Genomic DNA, 12910 nt, shown 5'->3' on the forward strand with positions numbered 1-12910 from the left:
TGTTTCTGAGACATATTGGGGGTATATTCGACCCCTGAATCCTATAGTATGTTTCTGGGACATATTGGGATATATTCGGCCCCTGAATCCTACAGAATGTTTCTGAGACATATTGGGGATATATTCGACCCCTGAATCCTACAGAATGTTTCTGAGACATATTGAGGATATATTCGACTCCCGAATCCTACAGAATGTTTCTGAGACATATTGGGGGTATATTCGACCCCTGAATCCTACAGAATGTTACTGAGACAAATTGGGGAAATATTCGACCCCTGAATCCTACAGAATGTTTCTGAGACACATTGGGGGGTATATTCGACCCCTGAATCCTACAGAATGTTACTGAGACATATTGGGGATATCTTCGACCCCTGAATCCTACAGAATGTTACTGAGACATATTGGGGATATCTTCCACCCCTGAATCCTACAGTATGTTTCTGTAATATTGCGGGGATCTATTGGCCCCAGAACCCTGTACACACTGAGACCCTCCCCTGATCCCTGTAGACAATATATATACCAATATGTACAAGAACCATACGCCGTCCCCTATATAGGAATATGCATATTATTCATTAGAAACGCACACGCCCATCCACCATTGTCAAAATAGAGAGAAATTATTTATTTTTGTCTCACCGTTTGTACAGGCAGTGATGAATACATAAATACAAATGACATGGTGTACAAAGGCCACCCAATGGGTCATGAGAGACCATAAAATAATTATGTACACATATATCATAAAGATAAAATAAATAAGCATTTCCAACAATACTATCAGCATACATACACATAAGTGTATTTAAATTTTTAACAAACAAAAATCTTCTACCAACAGCTCCCAAACGTCATAGTCACATAGCCCCCCTCCCAACACACACACACACACACACACACACACACACACCGACATTTACCCTCACAGCCCACCACCCCGAGGGCGGTCCATACCAAAACACCCACACGCTTGTAGTTAATCATATCCACCCACGCTCCTGTATATCCCGTCACTCACACCACAAGTCCCCCCCACCCCCCTACTCTCCTCCCTCTCCCCCCCCCCCCCCCCCCAACCCCTCACCCCACCTCCGCCGCTATCCAAACAACGTAGACGCACCCTCCCATGACCCCGCATGTCTCATTGTGTTTGCAGAATCCTCAATTATGCTGTGCCTGTTATTTCAAGGTTGATGTATACTATCAAATACCGTATTATGTATTTTCATCCATACGGTATGTATTTGAAAATTCATAAATCTATATAAAAATCTGGTTTCTGATGCCTGAATATTTCAAACGTAAATTAGACATAACGTAATTTTCTTCCAAGTGCAGGATCCCATGGTCAGGAATGGCGAATTGATACGGAAATATTCAGCTAAACCACAGGCTTTGTCTTTCTTTGAAACCTGTGACGCCACTTGCTATTAGAGGTTTCCATGAATCTGAACTATTGAATTAACGTTTGACTTGACTGCAGCATCTCATAGCCGGTCCTGAGCCGCATCTCTTCACGCTGCTGAGGCTGCCCATGCTCCATAGCGCTTGATTATTTAGAAGAAGGCCCTGCATCCTCATCACAAGAGGACACGGGAGTGCAGGATGAAGATCGCTCTGAAGTCACGGCATGTTAGAAAAACTCACTGGATATTCAATACCACACTGTCACAGTTAAACGCATTTTGTGATATATGATTCCTCGACGAACAATGTTTGTTTTGTTCCCCGCTCATGCACCCACTGTGTTTTGTAATTAAAAGAATCACATCGGTAAAAACACAGTTAATCTAATACCCATCTGAAAATTGCAGGAATTGTGATTATGGTAATATTACGCTTGTATTTTTTAAGCAGAAATTCTGCGGAGGTGACGCGCGACTGATCTGTTATATTTTACAGCCGCTTCAACGATATCATATGTCATACACAGTCGGGAATCTATTGAAAATGGGTTTAGTTTCCCGTGGGCATCCCACGTAGATTTGTCAACATCGACCCAGAGGTCGTTAGAGATGCGACGTTTCTATCGAATACCAACGGGACGTTCTGGTGCTAAAAGCATTAGCTGGACGCCAAGTCCCCAGTGTGTCTTCACGCATGCGCTCTGCGGCGTCAACGGAATGGGCTTTGCGCGAAAATGACATAGTATCGCCAATATAACTGGGGGAAATGTGACGCAAAAATATGCAAATATCTGATATGGACACCGATAATATACGAGCGCCGATAAGAACACACACACAGACGTGCACACGCACACACACTCAAACACACGCACTCACGCACACACACACTCACACACTCACACACTAAAGCACGCACACACGCGGACACAGATACACTCAATGATTACATACTGCTCGCAGTGATATTGAAAGATAACTATTGACTATGGCGTCAAACAACACACGTGCAAAGGGAAGAAATACTATGGAATAAAATGTCAATTTGGGTGTCGTGTTTGCAAACAACTTTCTTGTCATGTAAAATCATAGCTGTCTACTCAGCGTGTACGTTTTAACAAATTCCATAGAAATGTCATTGGTAACAATTGGCCTAAAGTGAAAAATTTGGTAATTGCGTTACGTTGACAGTGTTGTGGTGCCAAAGAGTGGTTCCCCAAAAGTCAGTTCTGCCATATCTTCCTATGTTCCTGTGATGCTGGTTCGTAGCACCCGTGAAGATCCGGGGTAGGATAGGCCTTCAGCAACCCATGCAAGATGGTACTTGTTGTTACCCTGCCTGGCGCTCGGAATTAAGGGGCTAAAACAAGGACTGGTCGGCTCCGAGTCAGTATGCCGTGTCTGAGTGGGGTATACATGCCAAACGGCGGCAAAGTATCTCAGTGGGCTAGCAGTTTAAATCGGCATCAGCCCGGACAAGTATAAGCAGGGGCACACACGCGTCGCTATGGAAGTGTAACAATTTCGAACGCGACGTAAAACCCCATTTCACCCCACCTGTACTTCTAACCCTAACCCTGGATGAGTGGGTGAGTGAGTGAGTTGGGTTTAACGCCGCTTTTAACAGTATTCCAGTTATATCACGGCGGGTCAGCTTAATGTGGGAGGAAAGCCCGAAGTGATGCAGGTCTCAGACGTTTACCACTTCGGAGAAACCCACGAGCACGGGTATGGTGCTGACAAATCTAGAAACGTAATCGGGGAGAACCGGGCTTGGAACCCACAATCATAGGTTACTGGCGTGCCCAGGGGACGCAACTGTGCACAGCGAATCGCGGCGCCTGGGCCACCCGTACCCCCTCACCCTGGATGAGAATAATAAACTGCAACAGCCTGCAGATTCTGAAGAGAAAACTGTAACATAGCAGAAATATAATGAAAACATCCAATACGTCTGAAGAAATATGTGGCTACGGTGGGCCCAGTCGTCTGGGGAGCCGAGATTCGCTGTGCAGAGTTGCGTCCCTTGAAACCAATGATCGTGGGCTGGGATCCCGGTTCGCTCCGATTATGTTTCTAGGTTTGTCAACACTATACCTTGCTCTAGGGTCTCGCCAAAGTCGCAATTAAATTCTGAGACCTTCATCACTTCCGGCTTTCCCCCAACAGCAAGCTGTCACCCGTGGTATAGCCAGAATACTGTTCAAAGCGGTGTTAAACCCAACTCACTCACTCATTCACATGCACGCTCACTCAACACCATTGATCCGTTTATTCACGTACTCTCCCACGCACTCATTCACTGAAGAAGTACATTAGGATTATAGCTTTGTCTGATAAGAAAGGTGTGATGCAGGATTGTGCTTTGAGTCAGTAGGTTTATGAGTAGAGAATTTATTTTTTCCGTTCATAAGTTACGGTATATTTTCAGTAAATGTGTGATAGTTCCAAGTGTGCTTCATCTAGATCTACCTCTTTTCGGCCAGGAACTCTGGATGTGGCAGTGAAATTGATAAAGCAACTGTGACGAAATAACAAATGACGTCACATGAACCATTATGACATGCGTAAAGGGTTTCTACAAGACGGCAAGTGACCAATCAGTTTGCTAGATTCCTTAACGAGTAATGATTTAACGTTATAACATCAAATATATAAATTGGCGGGTGCGTTACCATTGGACATCTATTAGTTTGTCGACAAGTCCTGGTAATATTGAAGAGTTACGTCCCTTGTTGTATCGCGGAAGTAAACAAATCTCACATGTACAGAGTCTCGTTCAAAGCTTGTTCAGGTCATTTGAAAGCGTCGGTCCAATTCGGAAACACATCGGTCCCATGTTGGTGTTCAGACAGAAGCTAGTGTTGGCTAATAATTAAATTCCCGGATGTTAAGATGTCTCGGTACCCAACAACACACACCCTAAAGTCGTCTCCCTGATAAAAGTGATATTCATCATCCAGTTCACACGAGTGGATCTGTCGGGACGTCAGCGGTGTGGAATCGTTCTAAGGTGCTGTGTGACATATGGGCTACACGTAAGATTAATGATTTCTAGGAAAAGTGCATCAGTAAACCCAATAACGATTATATAAATGTGTTATTTATGATGAATGATGCTGTATTTTATCGCAAATATTCAGGGGTTTTGATGCACTTATGCACTGACAATAATGATCCACTGACAATAATGATCCACTCCATGTTTTTTTATGTTTTTCATGACCCTACCTGAAAAGACAAAATGCAAAAACACTTAGGTGTTTCGTTATTTTCATGAATTGTTTATGTCCCTCCACAAGTTGAAAAGACTCTGGCCGGATCCCCCTCCTCATACCGTGTCCTATGCATTGCTCCCCAATTATACTTATTCTTGGAGCTGGGATGTTGAGGGCTAGGAGGTGTGTGTGTGTGTGGGTGTTGGGGAACGGAAGTCTTACCCATTAGAGGGCACACGGGTGGCCCAGATGTCTATGGCACCGCGATTCACTGTGCAGAGTTGCGTCCCCTGGACACGCCAGAAACCTATGGTTGTGGGTTGGAATCCCGGTTCACCCCGATTATGTTTCTAGGTTTGTCAGCACCATACCTGTGCTCTTGGGTTTCACTGAAGTGGTAAACGTCTAAGATCTGCATCACTTCGGGCTTTCCTCCCACATTAAGCTGACACGCCACGATATAACTGGAATACTATTAAAAGCGGCGTTAAACCCAACTCACTCACTTACCCACAAGACATTATCATATTTTTTCAGGTAACCAACCTCCAATTCCATCTGAGACCCCCTCCCCCTCCCCCTCCCCCCTCCCCCTCCCATAATAAATTACCAGTCCCTAAAAATATAGCTGTAATATTAGAAACAATTTTCACTTTACTGTCTGTCGCATCACTATGGTTACACTAACATATGAATGTCGTCACTGCAGGGATGAACACTTGACGATGAGAGATGGATGCTGACCAGGAGAGTCTGCGATGTTTCCAGCACTGTAGTCGTGACATCAACATCCTCTGCTTCACCGTTCCCCGGATCTGCCCCCTGTGTGGGAGTGACACGGACAGGACGGAGAGCAGGATACCCCCCTACACCCTCCCATCCCCATTTGTAACATCCTCCCATGTATCCTCAGGAATTGTCTTGCGGCCCACTCAAGGGGACTTTCTCCGGTAAGGCCATTTGCTCAGATGAATGTTTATCAAGAAAGATAATTCTCTGTTTCTGTATCCCCCACCTGGGTGAATAACCCCCTGAATTGTGATGACTGTTTCAGGTACTACACTTCCCAGGCTGATCTCCACATTGGGGTGACCGACTCAACAGGTAACTGTCATTTCCCTTGGGAGGAGGCCAGAATAGGTACCGACCCGGGGCCGTCTGGGGTAGAATTGATCTAGGCCTTTGGGTTTCTTCGGTAGAAAAGGTCTGGGCCCTGGGCTGTCTGAGTCACTATGCAGAGTTTCATCCCTTGGGCACACCAGAAACCTATGATTGTTGGTTCCAATCCCGGTTCGCCCCGATTATGTATCTAGGTTTGTCAGCACCATACCCGTGTTCGTGGGTTTCACCGAACTAATAAACTTCTGAGACCTGCATCACTTTGGGCTTTCCTCCCACATTAAGCTGACACGCCATGATATATGTGGAATACTGTTAAAAGCGGCGTTAAACCCAACTCACTCACTCATTCACTGGGCTCTGAACTCTCTGAGGTAGAATAGATCTGGGACATGGGTTCTCTGAGGTAGATTAGGGCTGGACCCTGGGCTCTCTGAGGTAGAAAAGGGCTGGACCCTGGGATCTCTGAGGTAGAATAGGGCTGGACCCTGGGCTCTCTGAGGTAGAATAGGGCTGGACCCTGGGCTCTCTGAGGTAGAATAGGGCTGGATCCTGGGCTCTCTGAGGTAGAATAGGGCTGGACCCTGGGCTCTCTGAGGTAGAATAGGTCTGGGCCCTGGGCTCTCTGAGGAAGAATTGGTCTGGGCCCTGAACTCTCTGAGGTAGAATAGGTCTGGACCCTGGGCTCTCTGAGGTAGAATAGGTCTGGGACATGGGTTCTCTGAGGTAGAATAGGTCTGGGACATGGGCTCTCTGAGGTAGAATAGGTCTGGGCCCTGGGCTCTCTGAGGTAGAATAGGTCTGGGACATGGGTTCTCTGAGGTAGAATAGGTCTGGGACATGGGCTCTCTGAGGTAGAATAGGTCTGGACCCTGGGCTCTCTGAGGTAGAATTGGTCTGGACCCTTGACTCTGTTATGGATATAAACTCCCCATTAGGTTTTGACGGAGAATGTAAGCCCAGGGAGGAGGGAAATAGGGGAGCGCCGAAACCCAGACCCAATTTCCCGAATCCCCGGGCTTATATTCACCATCCAAGCCAAGGGGGGAGTTTATATCCTACTCATGAACTGTTTAAATGCAAGAAAACATCTACATACCTTAAAATGAAACAATACAGTGTATCGCGGTATAAATGAATTAGTTCAAAGCCTGTGAGAGAAAAAATAAGTGCAGCCTGGACTAGATGGAGTCATGACATGATAATCTGAACAAATTCACATCATCTGCCCGGGTAGCTCAGTGGGAAAACAGTGGGTTACAAAACTTAACACGATATGTGAGGCTGCAGGTTCGATTCAAGTCATGGAATTTTCATGTTTAAAACTGCCCTGGAGATGTTTATATCCCATGTGTGCCCAATGCTTGTATCCCTGTGTGCCCCATGCTTGTATCCCTGTGTGCCCCATGCTTGTATCCATGTGTGCCCCATGCTTGTATCCCTGTGTGCCCCATGCTTGTATCCCTGTGTGCCCCATGTTTGTATCCCTGTGTGCCCCATGCTTGTATCCCTGTGTGCCCCATGCTTGTATCCCTGTGTGCCCCATGCTTGTATCCCTGTGTCCCCCATGCTTGTATCCCTGTGTGCCCCATGCTTGTATCCCTGTGTGCCCCATGCTTGTATCCCTGTGTGCCCCATGCTTGTATCCATGTGTGTCCCATACTTGTATCCCTGTGTGCCCCATGCTTGTATCCATGTGTGTCCCATGCTTGTATCCCTGTGTGCCCCATGCTTGTATCCCTGTGTGCCCCATGCTTGTATCCCTGTGTGCCCCATGCTTGTATCCCTGTGTGCCCCATGCTTGTATCCATGTGTGCTCCATGCTTGTATCCCAGTGGGCAACCTCAGACAGCATAAGTCCCCAGTAACTCATGCTTGTCTCTCTGTGAGAATCAGAGTGCAGAGTCTCAAAACGCTCTTGTAAGTTTCCTGATATTGTTGTTGCTGCTGCAGGTTGTGTGTATGACTTTGATGAAGATGGGCTACACGTTGGCAACACTTGGCCACAGTGTGTTCAAGTCAGACTGCCACCAGACATCAGCATGGAATACAGACACTGGGATCAATGTCTTACACAGTTTGCAGACACATCCACCTGGGGGTCTCACAGGTAGGTGGAGAGATGTGTCTAGGGGGTGGGGTCTCACAGGTAGGTGGAGGGATGTGTCTAGGGGGTGGGGTCTCACAGGTAGATGGAGGGATGCTTCTGGGGGTGGGGTCTCACAGGCAGGTGGGGGGATGTGTCAAGAGTCGGGTCTAGCAAGTAGGTGGGGGGATGCTTTTGGGGGTGGGGTCTCACAGGTAGGTGGAGGGATGCTTCTGGGGGTGGGGTCTCACAGGTAGATGGAGGGATGCTTTTGGGGGTGGGGTCTCACAGGTATGTGGAGGGATGCTTCTGGGGGTGGGGTCTCATAGGTAGATGGAGGGATGCTTTTGGGGGTGGGGTCTCATAGGTAGGTGGAGGGATGTGACTTGGGGGTGGAGTCTCACAGGTAGGTGGACTTTGACTTAGACTGAAAATATTTCTTCACCAACTTAGGTGTAGTGGTGAACTGCTGCCTTTCGATATATATAACTAGTTGACATATTCTTGACAAGTGTTTATCATTGCGAATGTATGACTTTGTCCACTTCTTTTTCTTCATGTTCTTGGTTACCTTACTTGTTGTCAGAATCAGGATTGTTTGATCCTAAATGTGTTCCTTCCATTATGCAACAAACACACAATGCCATGTGTTTACCCTCTCACTCTCCTTGTGTTGCAGCTATCATGAACACATCAACAACTGTTTTGATTTTGTCCTTCGGTTTCTCCACAACTTGAAACTCCACCATCTTGTGCCAGCCCTCCGGAACAAGACAGACTTTGCCACCATGTTGGTTGCCCCGAGTACGACGAGGGCTGCACAGTTTGTGTCCTTGTATAGACAGGTTAAAGCAGCAGGATGGGTGTGTCAGGCTGTGTCCTGATGGCAGGATGGGTGTGTCAGACTGTGTCCTGATGGCAGGATGTGTGTGTCAGACTGTGTCCTGATGGCAGGATGTGTGTGTGTCAGACTGTGTCCTGATGGCAGGATGTGTGTCCTTCAGACTGTGTCCTGATGGCAGGATGTGTGTGTCAGACTGTGTCCTGATGGCAGGATGGGTGTGTCAGACTGTGTCCTGATGGCAGGATGAGTGTGTCAGACTGTATCCAGATGGCAGGATGGGTGTGTCAGACTGTGTCCTGATGGCAGGATGTGTCAGACTGTGATCTGATGGCAGGATGTGAGTCAGGCTGTGTCCTGATGGCAGGATGTGTCTGGCTGTGTCCTGATGGCAGGATGTGTCTGGCTGTGTCCTGATGGCAGGATGTGTCTGGCTGTGTCCTGATGGCAGGATGTGTGTGTCCTGATGGCAGGATGTGTGTGTGTCAGACTGTATCCTAAATGACAGGATGTGTCAGACTGTGTCATGATGGCAGGATGCGTGTGTCAGACTGTGACCTGATGATGTGTCAGACTGTGTCCTGATGGCAGGATGTATGTCAATTATGACAACATTGATAAGATTGCCTATGTTGACCCACATCAATGCCAGTTAGATGTTGAAAAATGAGTTTCATTTATTTGTATGTATGGCTTTTTGTTTTTAAGGAAATTCACCATTGACTTTATAATAATACATCTTTAGAACATTTTGTAAATCTTATGAATATCAGATTCCATCCACCTCAGGAAATGTATCTAAAGTTATATTTCATGCTTTGAAGTTATACTTGTTGCAACATTTATGATATTCATTTTCTGATTTACATAACAAAACATATGTGATGTCATGTTATGTCCTTTATGCCTGTGGCCTTAGAAACAACAAACATTTTTTTTTACAGATGGGCCATGACATGACTATTATTGTATGCCACAGCTCTTAATCATTTTCTAAATACTACCCCAGTACTGCCCAGTACAATGATGAATACCACCCCAGTACTGCCCAGTACAATGATGAATACTACCCCAGTACTGCCCAGTACAATGATGAATACTACCCAACTTCTGTCCAGTTCAATGATGAATACTACCCCAGTACTGTCCAGTACAATGATGAATACTACCCCAGTACTGTCCAGTACAATGATGAATACTACCCCAGTAATGCCCAGTACAATGATGAATACTACCCCAGTAATGCCCAGTACAATGATAAATACTACCCCAGTACTGTCCAGTACAATGATGAATACTACCCCAGTACTGTCCAGTACAATGATGAATACTACCACAGTACTGCCCAGTTCAATGATGAATACTACCCCAGTACTGTCCAGTACAATGATGAATAATACCCCAGTACTTGCCAGTATAATGATGAATACTACCCCAGTTCTGCCAAGTACAATGATGAATACTACCCCAGTACTGCCCAAGTCCGGTGATGAATACTACCCCAGTACTGCCCAGTACAATTTTAAGCTCGGCTGAACAAAACCTTTTAAGTAATTTGTCATTATGCATTAGAGATAAACGTTCTAAAGATTATACCAGGAAGAACTCAGATTTGATGACATATCAATGGTAATATAGTTATTTTCTGTGTTATAATCCTCTCCTGTCCATGATGTGACCAAGGTAGCTCCACTATTGACCTCTGTATTATTCATGACTTTAAATCTTCGTGTTATTTCAGTCATTATTTAAATGTTTAATAGTATGTAATGTGCAATGTTGAAATAAAATATATAGTACACAAATTTAGAATAATGTGTTTGTTTGTTTCTCTGTTTGTTTGGTGGTTTGATCAAGTAAAATGTGTATTGTAAATTAAAATTTGGCACCCGTTTTTCACGATCAGTCTCTATCAAACACATAGTCACACGATGTAGGTTGATTATTATCGAATAATAATCTTAATCCAACTAGAAATACAAGTTTTGAAATATTTCATGTCCGAATAATAATCTTTTCTTCTTTGTTATCATGTAATTTGGGACTGTCGACCTGACTCAATCGTGGGGGGTAAGAACAGGCAACTTAACCTCACAGCAATGACATAATGTGTGTGAAACATGCTTGCTGCATGCATGACCCCAGGTCTATACACCTCTGGTTATACCAACAGTATTGGGTGGTCAGGCTCGCTGACCCAATTGCCTGGATCAATGCTCATGATATTAATCACTGGATTGTTTGGTCAAGACTCGATTATTTAGAGACCGCCGTCATATAGCTGAAATATTGCTGAGTGTGGTGTTAAACACCAAACCAACCAACCAATCAACAGTATGGCTGTTGGCAAGAAATCTTGTGTAACATGTCGTGATATTATTCCTAATGTGCATTGTTTTTTTAAAAACGCAAATCAAAAACGGAAACGCCCAGAGCATTTCTTTCTTGTTTCACAAAGAGAAAATAATTGTGACAAACTGGGTTTCAATATGATGTTTGACGGTTTTTAAAGTGAAGCGCCATTAATATCCCTATGACATTGGTTTTGGGGTCTGCACTCACATTGCTGTCGGCTATCTGAAGCGCTCGTAAAATGTCTTTCACGAGCGACCAGACAGCCAACGTGGCGGCCTCTCTTCATCTCCATGTCCTCAAGATGTGAGCTGACGTCGAGCTGTGAAACAAACAATTCCATTCATTGTCGTGAAGAACTATTTACATCAGTGTTCTTGCTGTCCTGCCTATCCAACAAAAAAGAAAATGGGAAAGATTAAACTATTGCGGACAAATCATTGAACGCGTGAGGACACCAGTTAATTGCAATCGCGGTCTGACGTAGATATATACATATACATGGGAATAAGTTCATAAAATATGTGTATAACATTGCTTAAGGTGTAAAAAGCATTTTGCTATTTACTTATGACTTCATTCCACTTCTGACCCGTGAAGATCCGGGGTAGAATAGGTCTTCAGCAACCCATGTTTGCCGTAAAAGGCAACTATGCTTGTCGTAAGAGGCGTCTAACGGAAAAGGCTGGTCAGGGTCGCTGACTTGGTTGATGCATGTCATCGATCCCAAGTGCGTGGATCGATGCTCATGATATTAATCACTGGATTGTCTGGTCCAGATTCGATTATTTATAGACCGCCGCCATATGGCTGGAATATTGCTGAGAGCGGCGTTAAACAACCAACCAACCAATCATCCCACTTCTTAACTGCATTATATTTAACCGAAGCAGAGTGTTATAAAAAAGGTAACTTTTGGCACATAAAGTTTAGATGAATGTAAAGGTTAACTGCTTAGAGACATCATAAAGTAGTTGATAACAGATATGCATGTTATTAAATATAGAAGAGGAAACGTACGCTATGTATGTGGATGCTTCTTCACGTCTGTGTTATGAATGTACAGTTGTCATGCGCATGCATGACACAGGAGAGTAGAGTGAGTGAGTTGGGTTTAACGCCGCTTTTAACATTATTCCAGTTACATCACGGCGTGTCAGCTTAATGTGGGAGGAAAGCCCGAAGTGATGCAGGTCTCAGACGTTTACCACTTCGGTGAAACCCACGAACGCGGGTATGGTGCTAACAAACCTAGAAACATAATCGGGGCGAACCGGGATTCGAACCCACAATCATTGGTTTCTGGCGTGCCTCGGTGACTTGGTTGATGCATGTCATCGTATCCCAATTACGAAGATCCTTGCATTATTCAACACGAGGACATGCTTGAACACTCCTTCATATTAATTTAAGACCGCCGCCGTGGTCTAGTGGTAGAGCGGAAGGTCCGGGGTTCGATCCCCGACCGCGTCATACCAAAAGACGTTAAAAGATGGTACTTGTTGTTACCCTGTCTGGCGCTCGGCATAAAGGCGCTAAAACAAGGACTGGTCGGCTCGGAGTCAGTATACTGTGTCTGAGTGGGGTATTCATGTTAAACTGCAGCATGGCATCTCAGTGAGCTAGCACTATAAATCGGCATCAGTCCGGACTAGTACAAGCAGCCACACAAGCACACACACGTACATGCACGTCGCTATATAAGTGCAATAATCTTGGACGCGACGTTAAACCCCATTTCACCTCACCTCACCTCATACTAATTTAATGAAAGTAGTTTCAGAATGCACGCATTTCTTCCTCAACTCAATTTTTCATAGATACCGGTTCAAGACAACCCATTTGTATTTGGGCCTACAAGACAATTAACGCATTATTT

At 45.1% G+C, this 12910-nt stretch overlaps 2 protein-coding genes across 3 annotated transcripts; both read left to right on the forward strand.

Annotated features, from left to right (window-relative positions):
- Positions 1-4193: 4193 nt before the first annotated feature.
- Positions 4194-10463, forward strand: LOC139470864 (MKRN2 opposite strand protein-like). Of its 2 annotated transcripts, none has more exons than XM_071253185.1 (5): positions 4194-4453; positions 5343-5583; positions 5688-5737; positions 7706-7862; positions 8518-10463. In XM_071253185.1, the coding sequence occupies exons 2-5, from the start codon at positions 5366-5368 to the stop codon at positions 8720-8722; spliced, it is 630 nt and encodes a 209-aa protein (XP_071109286.1). In that variant the 5' UTR covers positions 4194-4453; positions 5343-5365; the 3' UTR covers positions 8723-10463. The 2 variants fall into 2 exon arrangements, with proteins under 2 accessions (XP_071109286.1, XP_071109287.1); XM_071253186.1 differs by having other exon boundaries at positions 4194-4428.
- Positions 9272-10076, forward strand: LOC139471018 (uncharacterized). Its single transcript, XM_071253321.1, has 2 exons — positions 9272-9330; positions 9689-10076. The coding sequence occupies exons 1-2, from the start codon at positions 9272-9274 to the stop codon at positions 10074-10076; spliced, it is 447 nt and encodes a 148-aa protein (XP_071109422.1).
- Positions 10464-12910: the final 2447 nt, after the last annotated feature.

The sequence above is a fragment of the Haliotis cracherodii genome, unplaced genomic scaffold (genome assembly GCF_022045235.1).
Source record: "Haliotis cracherodii isolate W230 unplaced genomic scaffold, xgHalCrac1.p SCAF_21, whole genome shotgun sequence".
Lineage (NCBI taxonomy): Eukaryota > Metazoa > Mollusca > Gastropoda > Lepetellida > Haliotidae > Haliotis > Haliotis cracherodii.

What these genes read in the sequence shown, in the direction of transcription:
- LOC139470864 (XM_071253185.1), top strand. Translation starts at nt 5,366, where the DNA reads ATGGATGCTGACCAGGAGAGTCTGCGATGTTTCCAGCACTGTAGTCGT. An exon ending in TGGGGTGACCGACTCAACAG is followed by an intron (nt 5,738 to 7,705) that starts GTAACTGTCATT and finishes TTGCTGCTGCAG; the next exon opens with GTTGTGTGTATGACTTTGAT. An exon ending in TCCACCTGGGGGTCTCACAG is followed by an intron (nt 7,863 to 8,517) that starts GTAGGTGGAGAG and finishes CTTGTGTTGCAG; the next exon opens with CTATCATGAACACATCAACA.
- LOC139471018 (XM_071253321.1), top strand. Translation starts at nt 9,272, where the DNA reads ATGTATGTCAATTATGACAACATTGATAAGATTGCCTATGTTGACCCA. An exon ending in GTTGACCCACATCAATGCCA is followed by an intron (nt 9,331 to 9,688) that starts GTTAGATGTTGA and finishes ATACTACCCCAG; the next exon opens with TACTGCCCAGTACAATGATG.